The sequence below is a fragment of the Convolutriloba macropyga genome, chromosome 2 (assembly GCF_964194025.1).
Source record: "Convolutriloba macropyga chromosome 2, txConMacr16.3, whole genome shotgun sequence".
NCBI lineage: Eukaryota > Metazoa > Xenacoelomorpha > Acoela > Convolutidae > Convolutriloba > Convolutriloba macropyga.
The window spans coordinates 71184995-71210859 of NC_134469.1; the positions used below are offsets into that span (position 1 = coordinate 71184995).

The 25865-nt window shown below is 36.9% G+C and overlaps 2 protein-coding genes across 4 annotated transcripts in view; both read left to right on the forward strand.

Moving 5' to 3' along the window:
- LOC142334673 (zinc metalloproteinase-disintegrin-like batroxstatin-1) overlaps positions 1-25865 on the forward strand; it is a 130028-nt gene that overhangs the window by 77648 nt on the left and 26515 nt on the right. For all 3 annotated transcript variants that reach the window (XM_075382891.1, XM_075382892.1, XM_075382893.1), the window contains 5 exons: positions 1094-1159; positions 1459-1527; positions 3515-3687; positions 21007-21091; positions 24427-24520. In XM_075382891.1, coding sequence (XP_075239006.1) covers positions 1094-1159; positions 1459-1527; positions 3515-3687; positions 21007-21091; positions 24427-24520 — 487 coding nt within the window. The remainder of the gene's footprint in view (positions 1-1093; positions 1160-1458; positions 1528-3514; positions 3688-21006; positions 21092-24426; positions 24521-25865) is intronic.
- LOC142334674 (ubiquitin-fold modifier 1) overlaps positions 14244-25865 on the forward strand; it is a 286602-nt gene continuing 274980 nt past the window's right edge. Inside the window, exon 1 of the mRNA XM_075382895.1 lies at positions 14244-14255. The gene's annotated coding sequence lies outside the window, so the exon portion shown is untranslated. The remainder of the gene's footprint in view (positions 14256-25865) is intronic.

Below are 25865 nucleotides of genomic sequence, written 5' to 3' on the forward strand. Positions count from 1 at the left end.
TTTGAACGGCCTGAAGTACTGTCTTTTCACATTTTAAGAAGCGGGTTAAAATGTCAATGAGATGGTGCTGATGGAAAGTGTGAATAGGAAGAAAAATTTCACGATTTCGCGTGGAGTAATTTTCAAGTGTGTGTGAAACGTGTTGTTTATTTTTCTGTCGTGTGAAGTGAAATGTTGTCAAGTTTAGTTTTTGTCCTCTTGTCAAATAAATTGTGTCGTAGTTAAATAGAAATATACTGTTGCTTTGTCTGCTTTTGGAATGTAGACGGATGTTTATAACTGAAATAATATAATTATCGCTAAAAATCACACACTGTTAACAATATAAATAAATCTGGTATTTAAACTCAACGCATTTACTGCAACGTTTTTTAGCTAATTATACAAAGGCTACATTTTTAAAATTGTAAATCCCTGAAATAAAAACTTGCTAATGGATTTCTGAGCAAATTCATGGTAGTGATGACAATTTTTCATTAATATACTGCACATAACTTGTTTTGTAAAACCATAATCTCGGAACGTTCTTTTTATTTTAGTTCAACTTAAATCTTCCCTTTTATTTTGACAAACCTAATTATCGGTTTCTTCTCTATCAAATGGAACTTTGCAACAATTGTACCATATCTAGAAAGTGAACAGCTCATAACTAGAAACTAACACAGATACCAACAGTTTTCACCCGATTTCAAAACAGCAAGATCTTGAAGACGTACCATATATCTGCTGATGGATACTATTTTTAAGGGGAAATTTTAAAAACCTAAATTTCTGGCAAAAATTCGTTATCGAATGCGCTCTGGAAAATCGAATGAGAAAAAAATTCGAATGAGCAAAAATTCGTTATCGAATTTCCGCGGCATTTTATTTTCGTAGGGGATTATTTTATTTATTATACATATGATTACAAGAAAGCGCTTAGTTTTGAGTTGTGAGCTGGTTTCATCAATAGCAACCATACACCTCTGCTTCTATAACTAGATTGAAATGCAACCAGACTTTAGACCGCAATCACTAAACCTCTAGCGAAGTAGGATGGATCAATTCAAACCACTAGTCGAAGTCATCTAATGTTTATTTTGTTTGTTTTTAGGTGACAGAAACATTTCTCTTCAACAGGAAGACAATTTCGCTCTCTATTTACGTAGACAAAGACCTCGTAAGTACAATTAATGTCTATGCAGCTATAAGCTTGACATCAACGGATTTGTAGAAATGTAAAACTAAGTTACACGTTTTTTTTTTTACTATCAATATAATGTTAATGTGTATTTTACATATAATAATCAATTGAAAAATTTTAAGTAATTTTATCGACTTATGCATGTTTGAGCATTTCATACGAGTCCAAAAAATGTGTTAGTATAAGAACGATATCGTGTGAATAGAGAAAGTTGGGTTGAGAAGCCGAAGAACTATTTGCCATTTTAGTAATATTGACTAGAATCTATTTTTCAGAATGATGACTTCACTAATGAGAGCGAGGTGAAGAAATACATGTTCAAAATAATCAACACAGTTGACATGGTAAGAAAAGTCTTACACTACAAAGTTGGTGTACTGAAAATTTACAAGATTGTGAGAGTAACTGTACTCGTTATAGTTAGTAAAGATCAATTAATATCATAGTAAATATCACATGGAAATGTGAAACAGGGATCTTAATTACCGCCAGAGATGATTCAAAATGATCGAAAAGTCAAAAAGGTCTTTTTGAGAGTTTTCATTATGGGCAAAATCTTCGTGGTAATAAACGGAAACAAAATGGTTGTTCAGTTAAAAATCAAAAAAAATCATATCGAAAAAGCAACAACCATTTTTATTACGTTTATCGTATTTTTTCTGTCTTTCTTTGAAAAATTCTGAAAAATAGAAAGATCACCAAACATTTGCTGCCTGATTTGCCGCTTGGACTTGAATCTTTGTGCATTGAGAACTTCAGCGCTGAACCAGCACATTTCAAGAGTAAAAATTTAATCAGTTCTGAAACATTTCATCTCCGGAATAACATAAATTTCTTTATGTGCAGTTTTTCTTCGTTATGAATATATTGAAGACATTGAGTTCCCCAGGCAAAATTTATCTTATAGAGTCTGATATACGCCAAAATTTACTCATGCGCCAAAATTCAGTTCGAGCAGTGCAATGTAATGCTTTTATTGCCGGCAACAGGTAATTACTGTAGTGGTATACACGCTCCTTATTAAGCTAGCTTGCCGGTAATTACCACAATGGCTTTTAGCTTCGTGGTTACGAGTCGCTAGGGAAAGTTACAATTACTCAACGGGAATTCGAATCGCATACCAAGGCGGTTATATATCACTTTTCTAAACGGAAAAAAAAATTAAAATGCTTTATTCATTAAAAAGAATTTTTTTGAGTTTTAATTGGGTTTTATTTGAATCATAGAATTTGTTAAAGTAATATTTGGGTAAATAATTAAAAACGAAAGCACAAAAAACATATTATCCGAATGGTTGTTTCTATTTAACAATAATTAGTTCATTTACTTGAGTAATTGGTATGCATTAGACTTAATGATAAATCTCTAGAGAACTTTGTTTGATAGGGGTGTTGTCAATTATTTTAATATTACGGGTTAGTCAATGAGTATTACGGGTTACTCAAATGGTTAGTCAAAGAATATGCATGTATAATGAGTTTTACTAGCCATTTCACACATATTGCTATTTTTCAATTGTTTTTTCTGGAGTAAAAAATTGGTAAAACTTCTGGCTGAAAAAGATCGACGGGGATTACATAAGAAAAGAAAAATGACTGCGTAAAATGTAACTGTTTTTTGCATCTCAACAAAAATAATCTTTTTAGCCCAACGCTGAAACAATCAATTTTACTAGTTGTTCCTACAAAGTTTTGGTTTGCTCTCTTCATCAACAACTTAACAATGATTAAGTCAAATGCTGGTAGAAACAAACACAAAAGAATAACCAATTTATCAACAATGTAATCTTCTCATTTTACACAGTAGTTACAGCACCTTGAATAGATTCGAAGCTCCTAAAATTAAGCACTTGAGATAACTTGAGTTTTTTTGGCAAAATTTACTGTAACCGAGTTCGATTTAAAAACTATAAACTAATATTAAAATCATAGAGTCTAGAATTCTGTTTTTAATAACATCAAGAATTGAGCTAAAAAATGTGCAACTTCTCAGTTGCAATTATTAATTTTTCCGTTTTCATACTTAAGAGAAGAAGAGGCCTTCATACTTTTTCCCTAGTTTTTAGAATTCCTCCAGGGGTTTAACCTCGGCCCGGGTGAGATAAACACTGCGTCTCCGTTTGACCGGGGCTTAAATCTCAAATCAACTTTTAAAAACGTGCTATTAAGTTCACTATTTCACTCTATCGTAACATAGCTGACTGAAATAATGATTTGTAGCATCCATATTTGACATTATAATAAAATAGCTGACACTGCAGTTGCGCACTCGGATAATTGAGGTCTCTCTTTGCGATATTGGTGTTTAATTTTTATAACTTTGTATTTGCAGGTGATGTTCTCGAATCTATACCGTACCCATGTGGTGTTGACGGAGGTGCAGATATGGAATATGGTGAATCTTGTGGATATCTCTGCAGATGTGAGGAAGAACCTGCGACACTTCCTCATGCATCTCCAGACACTCTCAAATATGCCAGACTCAACTGTCACCCTTCTCTTGACGTAAGCTGCCTTCATCAGCTGAAATAGACCCTCCCAGACCATAGTGACCTCTAATCAGACGGTCACAGACCATAGGGACCTCTGATCAGACGGTCACAGACAATAGGGACCTCTGATCAGACGGTCACAGGCCATAGGGACCTCTGATCAGACGGTCACAGACCATACGGACCTCTGATCAGACGGTCACAGACCACAGGGACCTCTGATCAGACGGTCACAGACCATAGGGACCTCTGATCAGACGGTCACAGACAATAGGGACCTCTGATCAGACGGTCACAGACCATAGGGACCTCTGATCAGACGGTCACAGACCATAGGGACCTCTGATCAGACGGTCACAGACCACAGGGACCTCTGATCAGACGGTCACAGACCATAGGGACCTCTGATCAGACGGTCACAGACCATAGGGACCTCTGATCAGACGGTCACAGACCATAGGGACCTCTGATCAGACGGTCACAGACCATAGGGACCTCTGATCAGACGGTCACAGACCATAGGGACCTCTGATCAGACGGTCACAGACCATAGGGACCTCTGATCAGACGGTCACAGACCATAGGGACCTCTGATCAGACTGTCACAAACCAAAGGAACCCCTGATCAGACTTTCGCGCACCTGAATTTTTCGGTACGCCCGAATTGCGCTTGAGTTCATTTATCTATGATTGTAGGAATGGAAAGTTAAACTTAAGCTTTTTTCGGAAAAGAACCAAATTAATACTGACCTTGAATTATTCCCAACACAAAAGCGAATTCTAAATTTGAAACTGTACAAAGATAATAATGGTAGAGAAATTTAAACTGATGAGAATGGTTGAATAAGTAAATATCGATTCTGATAAAGATTATATCATGGATCGAACACCAAAATTCTCACCCACGTAATATTGGATTAGAAACCCAAATTAGGGGCCTAAGTTATCAAAGTCATGAATGACCTTCTGAAAACTTTTCCCAAAAAGGTATTTTTCTCACAAAGATTCGGAACATTTGGTAAAAATAGGACTAAACTATCATAACCAAACATAGATTAGCAGTATATATACGGCTCAATTTTAGCCAATTTTTGTAATCAAAATCAGTCTGAAAATAGTTATATTGTCGTGATAATCGAAATTTCGGAGTGAGTTAACAGATATCTGTCGTGGTACTGAACTTGTAATAATTGTTGAAACTAGTATACCCTGGTAATTATACTTTTCGTTAATTTAACTTAGCAAATTTTCAACTACTTTCTCTTTTTGGACCTTTTCTTATAAATTAGTAGAGTTTAAACTGGTATCTAGTAGATATTTGTTAAACACTTTGATACGTGGCACTCATAGGCATTTGTAACTAGTTGTTTTGAAGGAACCATAGTCTTGTAATAATTAGGACTGGGTAAAACTTAATCGTTTCTTTCGGTTTTCTGTTAATCAAAAGCGTACTTGTACAACTTTAGTAACTTCACATTACATCTCTAAGGATCTGAAATCATACTCAATCTAGCTTCAATTTATTGGATTTAAATTAGTTTGGTGACTAGTAAAGTAGTGATCAACCAATCAATAATTAGGTTAAGTTAGGTTAACGGACTGGAGGACAGCACCGAGTCCAGGACAACATCAAGACGATTGATTTCTCAGAGTATTAATCGGCCAAGCTCCTTCCAGGAGACCGCATAGTGAAGCCACTCTGAGGGTAGGCCTGCCTGCTTGTAGAAGACTTGGCAAGTTAAGTTAACCCATGTAGTATGGAATGGTGAACCAAGTAGACAATTAAAAAGGTCTGCAGTAACCTGAAGTACCTGATGGGCAATATCTTAACGTTCTATCAAGTTGGTTAATACTCGTCTGGTTGGGTTGTGGAGTGAACATCGACGAGCTCTTCACGTCATCTACTATTTATTTTAAGTATATTGGTTGATCGATTAATTAGAAACTGAATTGAGGACCTGGTATAATTCTCAATCTTAGAGTCACCAATTTATTTCATTTTGTAAAGCATTTCTTAGAAGCTAAAATATCATATAACATAGAAAGGCATTACCAACATATTTTAATAACATTATTATTAGCAATTGACTACAGTTCTATAGCGCCTGAAAATACTTTCTTTAGGACTTGAACGGAGGGCCTGGTATAACCCTTCAGTCTAGTTAATAGTAGTAGGTTTTGTGAAGTTACTATCCAGTCCAGTAGTTTTCTCTAAGATAGATTCTAGGAACAATTGTGGAATTGTGAATAGGGTAAAACCTCCACCCTAAATATTCAGATTCTATATTGGCGACCACAGAGGGATTCTTCTGATTAGAAGGCGGTTTTGCATTTTACAAAAAAAAACTCAGAATTGAAATTTGAGAGAACCGATGAATTAGATCTTTGGAATACGTTCCAAAGGTAAAACTCATTTATATTTTTTTTGTGTCATTTGGTTTTGCATCGAAAATTACTTCAATTACCAAAAATGAACAACGCACCAAACAACCAGCAACAGCAACAACAGAACCAGGCGAACAATCAGCAGCAAATAGTCGTAGCACCACCCCTTCTCACACCCCTCCGATACCCCAGCCGCGACTTCGAGAGTTTCGAAAGATGGGTTCGACACTTCGAATCCATGTCAAACGCCAATAATTGGGATGACCAGAGACAACGCGAGGTCCTGCCCACGTGTTTGAACAGTTATGCGTTAGATGAGTATTACAATCTCCCCAATCATTACTTTCAACAAGTGCAAGGACAACCAGCCCCGACTATAGCGAGAGTTCTGAACGCTCTTAACAACAGAATCGGCGACTTTCCCAACGCAAGGAGTGCACGCACCGAATTCAAAAATCTTCAACAATTGGAATCAGAGTCAATCCAAGAGTTCTCAAGGCGAGTTCGTAAGTTAGGAGAGGCAGCCAATGCTCATCTTGATGTTGCGGGACGACAAGAAGCTAACAAAGATGCCTTTGTGGACGGACTGTTGGACAGCGAAATCAGATACACACTCCTGAAGGAAGAACCGGGAAGCTTCAATGCAGCTACACAACGGGCCATTGCGCCATCAGTAAAGCGGAATCCAGTCGACTGCGAGGACGAAGAAACGGGCATGTGAGATGGACAAAGGGTGAACAGGATCATGATGAGTCAGTAGCAGCTGACTTTAGAGCACTCAACACCAGTCTGTCATCGGGTTTCAATCAAATGATCGAGTTTCAGACCAGAAGCTTCAATAAGATGCTAGAGCAGCAAGAGCGACATACACAGATCATGGAGAAGATTCTTGAGACCCAAACAAGATTTCTATCCGAATCAAGTCAACCCAGATTTCAGAGTAGAAGTCCGGGAAGACCGGAAGGCTTTCGACCCAGAACGTCTGCGATGCAGTGCTATAATTGCCGCGAGGTTGGGCACTTGTCCAATCAGTGCCCACAGAAAGGAACAATACAACCTGGTTTACCCGCAAACTTGGACACCGATAGACAACCAATCGTAAAAAGCATTTTACAGAGAGCAAACCCAGAACAAGTGAGCAATATCAACAAAGTTCAAGCCGAAGCAGTCTTTGGACCTACAGTCTACGTGATGGTTGATCTTGACGGACATAAACACAAAGCGTTAATGGATACTGGGAGCAATGTGAACATTCTATCAGAAAAAGCTTACTCACAGTACGAACAGCGTTCCAAACTAAGACCTTTCCGAGAACAAGTTCTTTCGGCCTCCAATGATCCTTTCGAAATACTTTGCGTTTTTACTGGCGAAATAACGTTCGACACCGGGGTTAAAGTGAAAGCCAATCTCCTGGTGACCCCAAACACAGACGTGCCTTTGATACTTGGAACCCAGGTGATGGAGGAGAATAATGTATCAGTCGACTTCCATTCTAAGCAGCTCATGATGGAGAAGGAAAGCAATGTGGTGAATTTGCAATTTGCCTATAAACCTGAAGTCCCCAGGCACGTACATCTTTGTGAGACGGAAGCAGAATCTGGTCTTGATCAAATTGAAACAACGGAAGAAACACAGCACAGGGCAACTGCAGAAACAAACCTAACCCTATCATGCGATGAAGAGTTGGAACAGATTTGTTCTTTAGCAATTCCAGACAGAAACCAACAAACAGACGACAGAAGAACACTGCTACGAGAGTTCAGAGATGTGTTTGCAATGAACGACAACGAAATTGGACAGACACACTTGGTTCAGCATGAAATTGACACAGGTGATACGCTGCCCATCAAGCTTGCACCCCATAGACTTGCACCTGGAAAGATCACTGTGGTTAAGAAGGAGATTGAAGACATGTTGGCACGAAACATTATCCGACCATCAAACAGCCCGTACAGTGCACCAATCGTTCTCGTTACCAAAAAGGATGGGAGCAATCGAATGTGCACAGACTTCAGACGACTAAACGAAGTAACAAAGAAAGACGCTTTTCCCCTTCCGCGAATTGACCAGATACTGGATCATCTTCACGGAGCAACGATTTTCTCAAGCCTCGACCTAGCCTCTGGATATTGGCAGGTCCCATTAGCTGAGAGTGCTATACCAAAAACTGCGTTCGTCACTCCCGATGGTGGACACTATGAGTACCTCAGACTTCCATTTGGACTTTGCAATGCACCGGGAACCTTCCAGCGACTTATGACAAGCATCTTCAATGAATATCTCTTCTCGTTCGTCCTCATCTTCTTGGACGACGTTCTGGTGTTTAGTAGGAATGTGGAGGAACACGAAAAACACATGCGCCTCGTTTTTCACACTCTTCGCCAGGCCAATCTTAAACTCAAACCCAAGAAATGCCGCCTCTTTCAAGAATCCGTAACCTATCTGGGATACAAACTCAGCCCAGAGGGAATTGCACCAGATGAAAACAAACTCGTTGCAGTACGGGACTGGAAACGACCAGAAAACGTTACCGAAGTGAGGTCTTTTATTGGATTTTGCAGTTACTACAGACGGTTCATCAAAGACTTCGCTGGGATAGCGAAACCTCTTCACCAGATAACAAAAAAGAACAGCCGTTTCACTTGGAACCCTGAATGCCATAATGCGTTCGAAAAACTGAAAGCGGCTTTGATTGATAGCTCAGTACTCAAGCATCCGGACTACAACTCTCCTTTTATTGCGGACACGGATGCAAGTGACAACAGTCTTGGGGCAGTACTCTCGAATATTGTCGATAGAGTAGAATACCCAGTGGCTTTCGCAAGCAGAGTTTTGACCCCAGCAGAATGTCGTTACTCAACAACAAAAAGAGAAGCATTAGCAGTCATTCAGGCGATGAAATGGTTCAAGCCTTACATTTGGGGAACTCAATTTGTGCTCAGAACAGATCATGCATCACTACAGTGGTTAATTAGACAAAACAATGACGGGATGATATTCAGGATGCTACAAAGACTGCAAGAGTTTGATTTTCAAGTAGTACATAGACCAGGAGACAAGCACGGGAATGCAGATGGACTGTCAAGACAGTGCAGCATCACACCTGAGCTAACTGAAGCTGAGAGACTGGATATGTTTGGAAGTTGCCCATCAGCTAACTCTTTGGAAGACGCCCTCGGAAGAATTAACTTAGTTACAGCAGAGGACACGAACGAACCAATGAGTATCCAATTTCAAGAAGACGTAAACTTACTTAGACTGACTCAAAGAAACGATCCCTGCTTACGTCTCATCTTGCAATGGGCAAACGCTGAGAAACATCCAGACCAAAATCCGCTGAGAGACTTAAAAATCAAGAAGGCAAACGCAATAGCACAAGGAGAAGATGCAGTAGCGATGTGGGGCCTTTGGGACCAGATGGAACTGACTGATGGCGTGCTGTACAGGAAGTGGCATGTAGAAGGAAGCAATACAACACAAAAACAACTTGTAGTACCGCAGGGACTCAGAGAGACAGTTTTGGAACAACTTCACGATTCAAAACTCAGTGGAGGCCATTTTGCTTTTCAAAAAACCTTGGACAGGGCAAGACAGAGGTTTTGGTGGCCCAATATGAGAAAAGACATTGAACGAAAATGTGAGAACTGCACCCTGTGTCAAGCATGAAGTACCGCTGGAAAGAAAAGAATAGCCCCTCTCCAGACCATCAACGTTGGGATCCGATTCAGCAAAGTGGCAGCAGATATCCTAGGTCCTGTTACCCGAGCGAAGACAAGCGGTGCAAAATACAAACTCGTGTTGACGGACTACTTTACAAAATACGTGGTTTGCGTTCCCTTAGAAAGAACTACGGCCGAAGATGTTGCTAGAGCAATTGTGGAGAAATGGGTTTTGACGTTTGGAGCACCTGATTGCCTACACACCGATCAAGGATCAAACTTCTGCAGCGAACTGCTACTGGAAGTGTGCAAAATTTTTGGAATAGAGTAGACAAGAACATCTCCATATCACCCGCAGGGAAATGGTATGGTAGAACGTCACAACAGAGTTGTTGCGGATGTTATTTCCAAATATTGCGCAAACAATCCAAGTAGCTGGGATCAAATGATTCCCTATCTCAACTTCGTCTATAATACGACCGTACACAAAACAACAGGACAGACTCCATTCTCCCTTGTGTTTGGACAAGAATGCAAATAACCGATTGACTTGCTACTCCCGAAAGCACCTGGTCACGAAATTGCCAAATACGAATTCGCAAGATGGCTCAACGAGCAATTCAGAGAAGCACATATGAATGCTGGAGAGACACTTGGTTACAAGCAAGAAAGACAGAAAGATATGTATCAGAAAAACGTTTTTGGAGAGGAATTGAAGCCGGGAGAGAGAGTCTGGCTTTTTGCACCCCACAAAGCGAAATCAAAAAAATTCTTCCTTCCATGGGACGGACCGTACAACATCATTGAGAAGACGTCAGAGGTCAATTACAAAATTTCAAAGGATGCGAATGCAAAGAAATGGCAGATAGTCCACTACAATTGATTGAAGCCTGTGAAGGAGGAAGACGAGTTACCCAGAATGGAAACGAGATCATCACATCAGGAGAAATGGCCCAGCCGCCGGAATACAAATGACCAGGAAGTTCCCATTGAAGTAAACAATCAAACTTTCACTCCAGAAGTTATATCAAAACGACCCAAACAAGAGAGTCCCTTCAAATGGATGGACGAAGACGAAGATTTTTTCTACGATCTCTTTGCAGAGCGAGAACATTCAACTAAAAGGCCCACTAAGACTAACATAGGAGCAGAACCGAACACTCCGGAACACGCAACAACCCAAGAGAACCAGTCTCCTTTTGTAACACCAGCCAAAGAGATTGAATCTACACCACTGCCCCAACGACCACACAATCCAAAAAATGTCTTGAGGGACCTCAGTGAAATACAGTCAACACCTGCAAGCGCCAAAAGGGAAATGTGCAAACCAAAAACATTTGCAGAACTTTTGGGAACCAAACTGACGAAACAGTAAACTCCATCGCTAAAACTCGAGAAAGACGCGCAGTGAAATACCCAAAACGATTCGGAATCGATGACGAATAAAAAAAATAATATATATTTATATATATATATATATATATATATATATATGTCTTTAAAAAAAAGAAACTTGATTAAGTTTTTCTATATAGCATTGCCTAAAAAAATGTAAAGATCAAAAGATGACCCGAAATTTCTATTAACGACGGGGGCAATCGTAAAACATATTTGAATAGCACCAAATTAAAAAAAAGAACTATCTTGCAAGTTAATGTAACACCGGTATTATGAAAAGAACTAATTAGCTCGAATACATTTCAGGGAATTTGGGGGAATTTTTGTAGAATTTAGCACTCTTTCTAATACAGAAAAAATGCTATCTAGGTTTAGCGCAGTAATTAACCATAGTAGTGTTTAGATGTACAACTTTGTGATATTTATATTAATACTTGCGGTACGACAGCAAACAGCGGAGAGTGCACGAACTACTGCGCATGTTCTCTTCCAACCTCAAACTCCAGTTTCATTGGCTGACTCATATCTGACTGTGGATATCGCAGTCCCACTTCCAAAGCTGTTGAACGTGGATCTCCGACCAATTTATAAATTCTCTTCAAAAATTCAGCAATTGGAACAGAAAACATGGAAGAGCTCCCAGTTTTGCAACAACCCAGAAATAAGCGCACTATTACAGCACCACTTTGACGGAATAATCTCATCTATTCAGACAGAATACGAAAGAGCAGAGAAAGAAAGGACAAAGCTTGTCAAAGAAGTAGCATCGTTTGTAAACCAGACTATCACTCTTCAGCGACAGAGACGATCACCACTGCTGTTTGCAATGAGAGCTGCGACGGCGATAACTTTGGAACCCTTACTGGAAAAAGCAGGCTGCAGGCTACTCTCAATTTTTGGTCTGTGTGAAAGCTCCAAGCGAAAGATGGAACAACTGGAAGGACGGTTGCACTATTTGGGATCAAGAATGGTTCACCTGCACAACGAAGAAAAAGAGTCTATTCAGGTCATGGCCAGCAGTAGTTTGAAGCTTCATGAAGACACACGAATAGTGCTAAACTATTCAAAGGATAACTTTGAGATTTTGCAAACAAACCTGGAGATGCTTCAAAAAAAAATGGAAGAAATACAACAAGCCCAAGCCTGTGATCATCGAAGGTCTGACGTTTTTATGTATGCCTTTGGCGCCCAAAGTGCAATCAACAACGTATCGTGAACTCTCAATGCTATGCACAGTGAGTTGCAAGTTCAAACACTATATTTGACGGAACAGAGAAACATGTTTATTACAAGCATTGGAGTGCTATCCAAAGGAACACTGCCAACCGCACTAGTACCCTACGAGGATTTACGGAAAATAATTACAACTCTGAAGCTGGGAGACAAAAAGTGTTCAATCCCATACGACCACTCAAGTTTACTTTACAGCCTGCCCTTAGTGAGAAATGTTTTTTCCAATCCACACGGACTGTTAAGCACAATGGAGGTGCCAGTGTACAGTGGTGAACCAATCCACGATGCCTACAAGAACACAACAACGGCCGCAACTCTAAAATTAGAAAGGAGCTATTTGATCGTATCAAAGCGAGAAGAAAGCTATGCCGAAATGAAGAGTGAGGACTATCTGTCTTGTTGGGGGACACAATTGCTTAGACTTTGCACTAAGCCAGTAGCGTTAGTGAGCGCGCAAGATCAACTCTGCTTGACTTCACTCCTATACAATCACGAGGTGGCTGCTTTGAAGACTTGCACACGAGAAGTAACCGAATTGCCAATTTTACCGACAGCAATCTACCTTGGGAACTCTATGTACCTCCTCAACGCGGCAGACGATCAACAATTTCTTTATAACATAACGTACAGTGGGGGCAGAAAGTTTTCAAACCGTGTACCAGCCTGTAAAAGTTGCCTAGTTCATCCCCCCTGCAATGGAAAACTGGTTCACCCGCAGAATGGACTGGTCATGTTGCCCGATCCAGCATATTGTCTTCAACACAGTGGACTAATAACAACAATCACAACTCCCGAACTACTGGATACCGCTTTCGACATCCCGAGCTTTCCAGCGGTCACGCCTACAGAAGAGAGTCGGAACTTGATCTTGCATAGGATCAGATCGGCACTCAAGGATGTCCCTACGCTTGATGTTACGCCTGAATTAGTCAGTGAGATGGTAGACAAAATCCATCAACAAATTTCTGACGAAAACAACTTCAAATCCTTTGGCCATGGGTCAACACTGCATACATTTAAAGAGCTGGCTGGTCTGCTTGGTTTCTCTTTACGGTGTCTTGCTTTTGTCCTTCTGGCTGTCTGGACAGGGAAGAAGTGTTACCAGTCCAAGAACACTACGAAACATATTCATAATTTGCCCAACGATGATCAACGAGATATCGGAACTGACATGCAGTTTGAGGAGAGATTAAACTTAGTTGAGAGAATGCGAAATGAGGAGACAAGCGCTGATTAAAAGAAAAAAAAAACTGTCGTACCAAAATATGGTGATGGTGCTTTTATATACTTATACTCTAATTTCACTTTATTGTACTATTCAGGAGAATAGTTTAGTCCGGATGGGTGGGATGTAGGAATGGAAAGTTAAACTTAAGCTTTTTTCGGAAAAGAACCAAATTAATACTGACCTTGAATTATTCCCAACACAAAAGCGAATTCTAAATTTGAAACTGTACAAAGATAATTATGGTAAAGAAATTTAAACTGATGAGAATGGTTGAATAAGTAAATATTGATTCTGATAAAGATTATATCATGGATTGAACACCAAAATTCTCACCCACGTAATACTGGATTAGAAACCCAAATTAGGGGCACCAGTTATCAAAGTCATGAATGACCTTCTGAAAACTTTTCCCAAAAAGGTATTTTTCTCACAAAGATTCGGAACATTTGGTAAAAATAGGACTAAACTATCATAACCAAACATAGATTAGCAGTATATATACGGCTCAATTTTAGCCAATTTTTGTAACCAAAATCAGTCTGAAAATAGTTATATTGTCCTGATAATCGAAATTTCGGAATGAGTTAACAGATCTTTGTCGTGGTACTGAACTTGTAATAATTGTTGAAACTAGTATACCCTGGTAATTATACTTTTCGTTAATTTAACTTATTAAATTTTCAACTACTTTCTCTTTTTGGACCTTTTCTTATAAATTAGTAGAGTTTAAACTGGTATCTAGTAGATATTTATTAAGCACTTTGATACGTGGCACTCATAGGCATTTGTAACTAGTTGTCTTGAAGGAACCATAGTCTTGTAATAATTAGGACTGGGTAAAACTTAATCGTTTCTTTCGGTTTTCTTTTAATCAAAAGCGTACTTGTACAACTTTAGTAACTTCACATTACATCTCTAAGGATCTGAAATCATACTCAATCTAGCTTCAATTTATTGGACTTAAATTAGTTTGGTGACTAGTAAAGTAATGATCAACCAATCAATAATTAGGTTAAGTTAGGTTAACGGACTGGAGGACAGCACCGAGTCCAGGACAACATCAAGACGATTGATTTCTCAGAGTATTAATCGGCCAAGCTCCTTCCAGGAGACCGCATAGTGAAGCCACTCTGAGGGTAGGCCTGCCTGCTCGTAGAAGACTTGGCAAGTTAAGTTAACCCATGTAGTATGGAATGGTGAACCAAGTAGACAATTAAAAAGGTCTGCAGTAACCTGAAGTACCTGATGGGCAATATCTTAACGTTCTATCAAGTTGGTTAATACTCGTCTGGTTGGGTTGTGGAGTGAACATCGACGAGCTCTTCACGTCATCTACTATTTATTTTAAGTATATTGGTTGATCGATTAATTAGAAACTGAATTGAGGACCTGGTATAATTCTCAATCTTAGAGTCACCAATTTATTTCATTTTGTAAAGCATTTCTTAGAAGCTAAAATATCATATAACATAGAAAGGCATTATCAACATATTTTAATAACATTATTATTAGCAATTGACTACAGTTCTATAGCGCCTGAAAATACTTTCTTTAGGACTTGAACGGAGGGCCTGGTATAACCCTTCAGTCTAGTTAAGAGTAGTAGGTTTTGTGAAGTTACTATCCAGTCCAGTAGTTTTCTCTAATATAGATTCTAGGAACAATTGTGGAATTGTGAATAGGGTAAAACCTCCACCCTAAATATTCAGATTCTATAATGATCAAACTCAATCAAGATCCTTGTCCAGAATTTTTGTGCGACAATAGTCCTGATTGTCGCACAAAAAATTGCATGATTGTCGCCTTTGTGGGCTCGAAATCATCTCTCACCAGACGTTCATGAGCTCTCAGCGGCCACTGATCAGCGAAAATATCGCATGGATTATAAAAATTTGTTTTTATTTCTTACATTAGAGAACTTCAACAAACAGTCGAAACTCTATACAATGTTATTTTCTGCCACGAAAGTGTAAGAATTTATTTAAGCGACGCACTGGAAGAAGCTGAGTTTTTGCATTTGAACGACAAAACTGATATCTACTTGACATAGTTTAAATTAATTTATTTTTAGCGGAATTGCGCGTGAGGTAGTTGATAAAATTAACAAAATTAAGTTTAAAATGGGGTTCTTAAGAAACTTAAAGACTGAAATAATTAGTATTCTTCTTGTGTTTGCTCTAGCTGAATGAAAAAGACTCCCCCCCCCCACACGCACACACATACACACATACACACACAGGATCAAGGTGAAAAGTGAAACTGTAATAGCATTAGACTGCCCCATTGAAATTTGATCGGCTTTTTGTATCAATGATTCTGTCATATGAATGATTGCGTTGTTTTTGTTAATAACAATTTTGGCAGATACTGATTCTACGTTTCATGACTTTTCATTATATTAATCTCTTAGTGCGTGGTGGTCATAATAGAGCTCTTTGTGTAAATTATGGCTCTTTCTTTTTTTAAGGCCAGAAAACTTGGAATATGTGCGGGATTGGAGCATTTTGGGTTGGATTGTTTTTTATTGTCTCCTTTACATTCTCTGTTTGAATTTTTTCTCTTTTTTCCTGTTTGAGAAACAGGTCAAAACCATTCCAGGTTATACTCAAGAAATTACATAACATTTGTGTTTTTAACCCTGATTGTTTTCTGAAGTGTAAAAGTTATATTCAGTAACTTTCAAACTCTTGTTTAGATTGGCTGGAGCTGATGTCATCATATTACGATCAATCATTCTGTTTCATCTGTTTTTCATTTTTTGCTTCTTTTCGTCAGCGATTTTTAATATTTACTGCAAAAATTTTTAAACACTTGCTCATCATAGGCAAAGAAATATCTCAACAGAAGCTTCGCAAAAAGAGAACAGAAGAAATTTACAATCTCAAAGCAATCAATTTCTAGCCGAAATTCACGATGATAACGAGCAGTTAGTACCAAAAAAATTCCACAACTAAGATCAGTAGCTTGTTGCAAAAAATAAACCCAGTTGAAGTTATATCAAACAAGGCGGCTCGGTAATGTGCGATCGCACATAAAGTTCCGACCCCGCTCATCCACAATTTTGGCATAATTGTCTACCAAATGAGGAACAGATAGAAAAACACAAAAAATTCAAGTATTTTTCAAAAAAACTGGTGAATTAACGAAAAGATAGCCTCCAAAGCAAATAACTCGGTGGAGTAAAAAATGATGCATTAGATTGATGAGTTATGCCGATATTAAGAAAGCGAGCGAAGACGAACGGCAACATCAAACAACAACAAGAAACATTAAGTACATCAAAAAATTTATGTCCGTTTTAAAAAGCAAAACTTAATAACATAGTCAAAATATCGTCAGATAAAACTGAAAATAAACAAAATAACTTGTAATTCACCAGAAAAAAATGGTTATTCACCAGTTCATAATAAAGCTTGGTAACAATTAGCTTGGTAAAAAAAAACAATTAATTTTATAGTAAAGAAAACCATTAGTAATCAACTAAAATATCCCTTAGGTTTAAAATTACCAATGCTTCTATAGAAGGTAATTAAGAACTCTCGGTATTCAATTTTCAATGCAGTTACAAAAAGAACAACAAATAGACAACAAACTAAAAATGAATTAAAACTTGCCAGAAAATGCTTTGGAAGCCGTAAAGCCATACTTTGGACCCAAAAATATGTTCGCACCTTCGTCGCACACCAATATTGTATCATCTGGCTCCCCATTTAAGAAAATAAGCAACAATTAGACAAAAAGAAAAAAAACGGAAAATTGTGTAATACTTGTTTTCTTTCGAAAAAATTTATTTCCAAAGACATGAAGGGCCATTAATTTTAAAATCAAAAATTTGAATAGTTTCGTCCATTCTTCCAAATGAAGCCCTTGAGACCTGCAATTATCCAGAATATGTCTTACGTCTACAAAAAGAACGTCAAATATGACAAAAATTAAAAATTCATTTACTTTTTTTGTGAAAAACCCGCGTGGAAGCCAGTAAAGTCATAAAGAATTCTCTTAAAAAATTAGATTTTGTGTTACCAATCCCTTTTGACACCTTCCCGTGAAATTTATTATGTGACCTCTCATTAATGAAACTAGGTAACAATTAGACCAATTTATGTAAATAATGTTTTTATCGAAAAAAATTTATTTCCAAGGACATGAAAGCCATTAATTACAAAATGAAAAACTGAATAGGCTCGTTTATTCTTCCAAAGGAAGCCCCCGAGACCTGCAAATAACCAGAACAAGTCTTACGTCTACAAAGAGAACGTCAAATATGACAAAAATCGAAAATTAATTTACTTTTTTTGTGAAAAACCAGTGTCGAAGCCAGTAAATTCATAACGAATTCTTTAAAAACACTAGATTTTGTGACACCAGTCCCTTTTGACACCTTCACTCAACAAAACAAATGTCCTTTTAAACCTTTAATTAACGAGACAGACCATGTAACAAACAGACAATAAAAGGAACAAAATTGCGAAATTGAAATAATTTTTTTTCATTTTGGGAAACAATTGTTTTCAAAGTCATTAAAGCCATTATCTATCTTCTAATATCAGAACGTCGGCTTATCTACTCTTCCAGGAAAATTAAATCAAAGCGGGTCATGGTACAGGAAATTAAATACGACTAAATAACAAAGTAAAAACGACACCTAAAAACAAAGTTAAAAAATTCATTTAAATTCTTCGAGAAAGTATTGTCGAAGCGGTAAAGAACCACAATCTATATCTTTAGGGATTTAAATTTTTATCAATTTTGTGTTCTTTTGAACGTAAAAAAAGGTGACGAAAAAAGAAAACATGAAAAATGGGCAAATACCTAAAAATTAAAAAAAAAAGTTTGTGAAATCCAGTAGTATCAAAGCCAGAACAACATAACTTAAGGCGTAAAACCGCAATAAAGACTAAATTCGAATTCAACCAAAAAAGGAGCATTCTTTGATTGCTGACACTAAGCTAAAAGTTGACCAAAGTAAGAGAAAAATGTAGGCAAACTTCAATAAGCCATTTTTTATTTAAAAAGCAAATATTTTGAAAGTCAAAACGACCTTAAGCTTTCAAGCAATGAACTAGATAAATTAACTTGAAGCTAATTAGGAAGCCAATTGGACCTATCACTAGTGGGCTTTGATTTGGAATGTTCTGTTATTTAATTAATATAAAAAATATAAATCGATTTTTTTTTTATAAAAAACGACTGATGACAATCCGATTTATTTTTGGAATGTAACGGTCCAAGATTGGTACAGAACTAGTCCTTCTAGTGTTGATTGTCTATTAGGAGTATTTAATTTTTGGAATGTCATTGATATAGATGTTTTGTTTGTTAAAAAATCAAAAGTAAATGCTGCGTTTTTGATAATCAACGAACCAAGTTAGCAAAAAACGGCAAAGTTTTATTTGCAGAGCACTCTCAACGGAAGTTGAAGTGAAATTAGCCTCCTTTTCAGTCTACAAAGATTGTGTTAGTGGTGTTTGTGTGTGAACTTCCTGTAAATTTAATCAGAGTGGACTAAAGAAACTTATTTCGTGCTGTTTTTGATGAAAAAGTCTGAATTTTGTGAAATTTTTAGCCGGAATTTGTGACAAAAAAAATCAATGAAAATAGCCGACAATGTATTTTGTCTTTAAACCTAAAATCAACAACATTTTCATTTAAAAATTTATTAAATTTGATCAAAATTGGCAAAATTTTAGTCAAAAATTCCGAAAAAAGGTGAATGAAATCAACGGAATTCACTTTATTTTCTCGAAAGTTTAAACCTCGATATCTCCTTGTCAAAAAGAAAAATCTAAAAAAATTTTTTAATTCCATTTTCTACGCTGGATAAGCTTTCTAATGATACCAGTCTCAACTCTCTACGATGAATATATCGATCGGCCAAAATTGACTGAACAAAAGAAAAACAGTTGAGTATATAGTTCCCCCCGCCTCAAGAGGGGTCGGAACAAAAAGATCTGTTGGTGCAAAACTTATTTTTTGAAAACCGTTTCTAAGGAGGCAAATTAATAGAGATATTCCAGGATCTGGCATCAAAATACGTTCAATGACTTGAACAAATAATTGATAGAGCGTTTTCATCTTTGGTAATAGCTCAAAGTTATCAAATAGTAAAATAGTAGATCAAATGTATTGTTTTTCCTTTAGAAATTCAAATGAAACCTTCTATCCTGTCAAGTACCAAACACACTTTTTTCCTTCAAAATTATAGTCACGTACCAACAGTACAGACTTGGCGGCCCCTCTGAGATCCAATCACGTCTCTTTTATCACGTTTTTATGATTGTACACGTCATCAAACAACTGCAGAAATTTTGTTTTTGCGTCCAAAAGTAACAGACATACCCATACCCCCCCCCCCCCCCCCGGGTGCATTGAGCTCCTGTTTGCTCAGAAGTGATGTATATCATTTACTAATCAAAAGTTATTTGCCATATCCATGTATGCGTAATGATACAAAGAGTAGATTGTGTGATGAATTATGGATAAGAATAGCCACAGTTTTGAATGGTGCAGATTTGTTTAGATTTGGACAGGTGGATTTGAAGTGAATCCTCTAAATCATTCACTCATGTGTCATAAATGATTGTGACTACCGCAAAATTGTCTACTCACAGACCGATATAGTCAAAAGCCGCCGAGGATAAATGTCGCTAAACTAAACTCATAAACTAACATTAATGTCACATTCTTCATTCAAATTGTAATAACGTAGCGTGATGTATTGAAGATGAGCCACTCAAATTCTTTTTTGTATCTCTTAAGATGTTTAGGTCAAAATATAAACACGTCAATCAACAGGTCATCTGGACCCCTAGTTGAACAACGAGGCATATCTTGCAATATCTTGCAAATGAAGCTTGTTTTGATTTTTGTCGAATAGTTTACGAGGCGGAATCTTTTCCAGATACTTGTTTAACCTTCAAAATGCATAATAATCAAAAAGAATAATAAAAAGAGTAATACTGCCAGATATTTATTCCTCTCGTTTTCGACAGTACACTTCGAACAAAATTATGATACAATTCGGAAGATCAGATAGCCGTCAATTAGATACAATATCTTAAAAGAAAACTATTCCTATCGTACCAAATTATTTCAACTTCACATTTGGTACTACGATTCCCGTTAAATATTTCGGGATTAAGCATGTCTTCACCTTTATTTTTTTACAAGTTATACAGAGAGACCAAAGAATTGAAATCAGAAAAATCGCAGAACCCTGAAGCAATTTTTGCCAGGTCCTCAGGAGCTATTGACAAAAATGGCACCTGGCTCTATGAACAGATTTCATAGAAATTAACTTTAAACAATTCTCACTCACTTCGAAGTGTGTTATTAACATTGACATTGAATATATAGAATTTAAAAGTATCTATTTCAAGTATTATGAAACGTGTCTGTTTTCTGTAACTGAAGAAATATTGTATTTCAGAGGGAAGAAGGTGGTGGTTCCTTTTGAACATGCGGCCAACTTCAGGTCAATTTGCGATCCTCAGAGAGCTGCAGGGGTCATCAGGGTTAGTTGGCTCATTTCATTGATCGGACATAATTTTTTTACTGGTTGGGGGGAGGAACAGAAATCGTGTTAGGAAAATCGTCCTTACGAGGAGTGGGCGGGGGTTTCATGGTTTGATAGTGTTATCCAAAAGATATTGTAGGAATATATTGATAGTCAGTTTTTGCTAAAATTGAATCCCAAAAATTGTTAGTTTCCATAGGTCACGCAATGGTTTCAATTTTGTATGTGGCTCAAGTTGAGAGCCCGAGGGCCTCTTATCGTTGATTGACACCAAAGTTAACAAGAGGGAATTGAATGAATGGTGCCTGCAGTTGATGTGAAAACAGTCACTGCATTTTCTCTTCAACTACTTTCTCTATATATTAATATTCGGTCGACAAAATGACACTCAAAAATCACATAATCGTTTTCTTAAGGCAGCTAAGCATTGAATCTAAAACATAATTAATTTCTGCAAATAATATATATATAACAAAGTAGAAATTTTCAATTTACAGAAAAAGCGTGAAAAATCATCAGGTTTTTTTTCCTGAAAACTGATTCTCTAGCAGAGAGTCCAAAGACACAAAAATGCTTGATTTGGTTAGTCAGATACCGGAAACATCGGTTCTCCTAATTAAGTCTTCATTTTTTGTATTAAATGTTTTTCAAGTCAGTCCACAATTCTACAGTCAAAAATTAATCCTAAAATAACAATTTCACAAATTCCAGAAGAACCTTTTTTATGGTCTTTTTAAACTGATCGTCATCGGCAAAAAAACTCAATTTTCAACATGACTTTTGTTTTGTAAATATACTGTAACTCTGTTCCGCAACATCAGGGCAAGATCAAAAATACAGCTCATAAACATTTAGCAAATCTGAGCTAACAGGTGGTCATCTAAGTTGAAAAAGTTTCAAAGTTAGTTTTTTGATACTAAAACTACCAATCTTGAAAAGAGCGCACTCGATTTAGTATATCAGTAGCCCTAACGAATATTATGTTTTTTTCTAACGTTTGCAAGCTCTGCTTAGATTGCATAAAATAAAGATTGGACGCGCTTAGAATAAAATCAAAGTTAAACATACTGGAGGTTTTCAAAGCAAAATAGACAGAAATAATTTAATCGATTTTATTTTGCTGTATTGCTCAGATATTTTCAAAAATCTTGAGTCCCTTTTCCTTGTAAACTAATACGCAAATTTCGTAAATGCAATATATTCATCGTTCCGACCTGACTGTAGTGTTCACGCATGCAAATTTCACTTATCGTGTTTCATTTTTGATGGAAAAGATTAAAAATTTATACTCACGCGTTTTTTAAAAAAAAACCTCTCTGGAACGTACAATAGCTGAATTAAAAAGGTTGTAAGTCTTTATGAAATAAATCTGACTTCTAAGAGGAATAAAACATAAAAATTTTCATTCATAAACCTCCGAAAATTCATTAAATTTTTTTTACGACTAACTCTGTGTAAGTTTTTGAACATCCGCTACATTAGTTTGCAGAGTTTGTCTTGGTATTCAAAACTAACGGCGAACTTCCAAAACCAACGAACGAAATGGTCAACAATATTTCAAGAACTTGATTTACCCTATGACAGTTCTCCATTATTTTCAAACAGATTTGCATCCATCAATAAAAAAATTTAGCGGTAGTAAAATAGTTAAATTTTTGACGCTCCTATAGAAAGTCTGAGAGTTCGTTTTTCTTTTTTTCTCAAAGCACACCCCACCAACTTTTTCTTACAAAACCATTATAACTGAAATCAATTCTTTTGCCTTGAAAATCTGCGAAACTGCCTTTGCTTTGACAATCTGCAAAACTGTCGGCAGCGACTACAAGAAAATCAAAAATAATAACTTACGTTGGACTAATTCGAAGGAGGAAAGTGAACAAATGGACCTTTTGTAATCGAAATCGGAACTGTCATGAAAGCCAGATAAAGTTCTTGAAAAACAAAAGCAAGTAATTATCAATTGACAACGGTCTCTTTGATCTGAAAAGTATTTTAGACTAATTTTGAAACTTTTCAGCTGATATGAGTTTGTTTGGGTGAAGATAAATTATCATTTTTTTCCGTTTTTTAATTGGAGTTTTTTCATCAAAAAGGTTCCGTCAATTTTGCGGTACTCAGTAGTTTCCCATTTCTTCAAAAGTGTGGACAAAATTAAGCCACTCGAACTTAAATAAGAATTTAATTAATTGATTCATGAAAAAAGAGAACGTAGAGTAATTAAAAAGCTTTAAGAAATTTTGTAAGCATCAGTATCTTTCTATTTTTGTTTCCTCATAAATAATTAACTTTTTAATCATTTTGATTCAATTTCCTTACAAAATGGCTAATCTGTCGAAACTTCAAATTCACAGCGCCTGAGTTTTAATATATTGTGTGAGTGTGACTGTGTGTGTGTATGTGCGTGCTTTGTATGTGTCTTTGGGTGTGTATGCTTGTAAATGTGGGGATGTTTGTGTGGGTGTTTACGGGTGTGTTTGCGTGTGTGTATGAGTGGAAGTGTTTGTGTGTGTTTGTGTGCGTGTGTGCGTGCGTGTTTGTGTGTGAATGTGTGTGTATATGTGAATGTGCGTGGGTGTGTGTGCAAAGTTGTATGCCTGTAGGTGTCTGTGTGTGTGTGTATGTGTGTGTGTTTGTGTGTACGTGTTCGTGTGTGCGTGTGTGTGTGCGTACTTGCGTGCGTGCGTGCGTGCCTTCTTGCCTTCTTGTATATATATGTGTGTTCGTTTGTTTATGTGTGTTTGTGTGTGTGTGTGTGTGTGTGTGTGTGTGTGTGTGTGTGAGTCCTTTTGTGTCTGTGTGTGCTTTTGTATGTTTCTTTTGGTGTGTATGTGGATGTGTGTGTTGTGCGCGTGTTTGTGTGTGCGTGCGTGCGTGTGTGTGCGTGTGTGTTTGTGTGTGTGTTGGTGTGCGTGTGCCCGCCTCTCGTTATGTGTGTGCGTGTGCGTTCTGGCGTGCGCGCGTGCCCTCGTTTTTATGTGTGTGTCTGCTTGTTTATGTGTGTGTATATGTGTGTGTATATGTGTGTGTATGTTTTTTTGGCACAAAATCACCTAATTGTTCGAAGTTGAAAATCTTTACTTGTTAATCAGTACAAATTTAGACCCTATTCTTGCAAATAGAGGAACTAAATTGACAATAGTAAATCTTGCAAATTGAGGAACGCAATTAACGCAGAAGTCGACCGATTCAAAACAGAAATTTTTTGCGGAAATAACAAATTAGTTCTAGCAATACATCCTGTAAAGCTATCAGTTACAGTATTTTGTGATCTCTGACTAAAACTGAGTAGATTTGACCTCAATAAGTTCTATTAATCATCATAATTCGTTTCAGATATATCCTGACAAGTCAACGGACCAACAGGAAACCCCAAATACAATTGCACTGGTGTTGGGAAAGATACTGGGACTCACTCATGACGGATCAAGTAAGTGCCATTTATTGTCTAATCTTAATCAATTTTTAGCTTGATTTTAGTGCGACTAATTTTTGATTTGTCCATAAAATGGATTGCCAGGACAATATAGTTGAAGCTTTCCCTGTTAACAAAAACTTTGATAATCGAATTTTCATATTATGGAGCATTGATTTATTGAAACATTAGAAACATTATGGAGCGTCATAGTTCTAAAAATATCACTATATTGAAAAAAGTTTAGACAACATATTTCGATAAAAATTTTGAGCAATTAGAGACAAATAGCACCAAGAACGTGGTTGAACAATGCTCAGTTGAGAGATCTCAGCATAAAAATTTTCGATATGGAGTCGGAATGGTTAATGTTAAATCTCAAAAATAGATCAGTGAGATTGAGGAGAGCTTCGTTGTTAAAGAGGTCACCAAAAAGCAGCCACAATTATAACAGAATCGATAGCAAAAATTGAGAAAGTGATAAAAAATAATGGAGAAATTATCTTGCAAACAAATGAAGTTGAGTAAAGGTGATGAAATTATGAACCCGATGTAATAAGTAAAGTAGAGTGATATCTCCGGGTATTTTTCTGGCGTGCAATGAATTTTAAAGATGTGCGCCCTGTTTTCTTCAATACATAATTTCTGGCTTCATAACTGAATTTATTTATAGTTCAACTTTAAAGGCCCCCTTTTATTGGCGACATAAAGGCGTTTTTTTCTCATCCATTTTTTCCGTTCTTACTCATTTAAGAGAGACAACCATGTTTTGTTGTCAATCTATCCTCCCAACTTACATACCTTTTTTACAATTTACCTCCAAATCGTTTAATGTTTATTGCTAACAAACAATTCACAAGATATTTTGAAAAGCCAAGTATTTCCAAACTTTTGTTAGTTTGAAAACAAAACTTTCTAAAATCAAGATGCATTCTTCAACCTGCTTTCCAAGCTAATTGGTGCCTATTTGCCGTTTTGAAAATCAAGCATCGAGTTTTTAGGTATATAAAACCAGTGTTCTTGTTTAGTTTGAGTTGTTTAAGAAAAAGCAAATTAAAAAACTCTGATAACAAAACTCAATATTATTAATCACCTAATTTCAAAAATTATTATATATTGCATGTTTATACTATCGTTTCTGGACTACCAATTGATTTTGCACGAAACTATTAATTGCCAAAAAATGAAGAGGGAAGTAAAACCTCTATAGACATTTTATTCGTATACAATTGATGAATTGGACACGGTAAGTTATACAAACTATAACTTATGGTCTGCAGGATACGAGGTTTTGGGATAAATGGTTGAAAAATAATATACCCTGGTGCAGTTGAATTACTCTTTCAGTACTGAATCATCA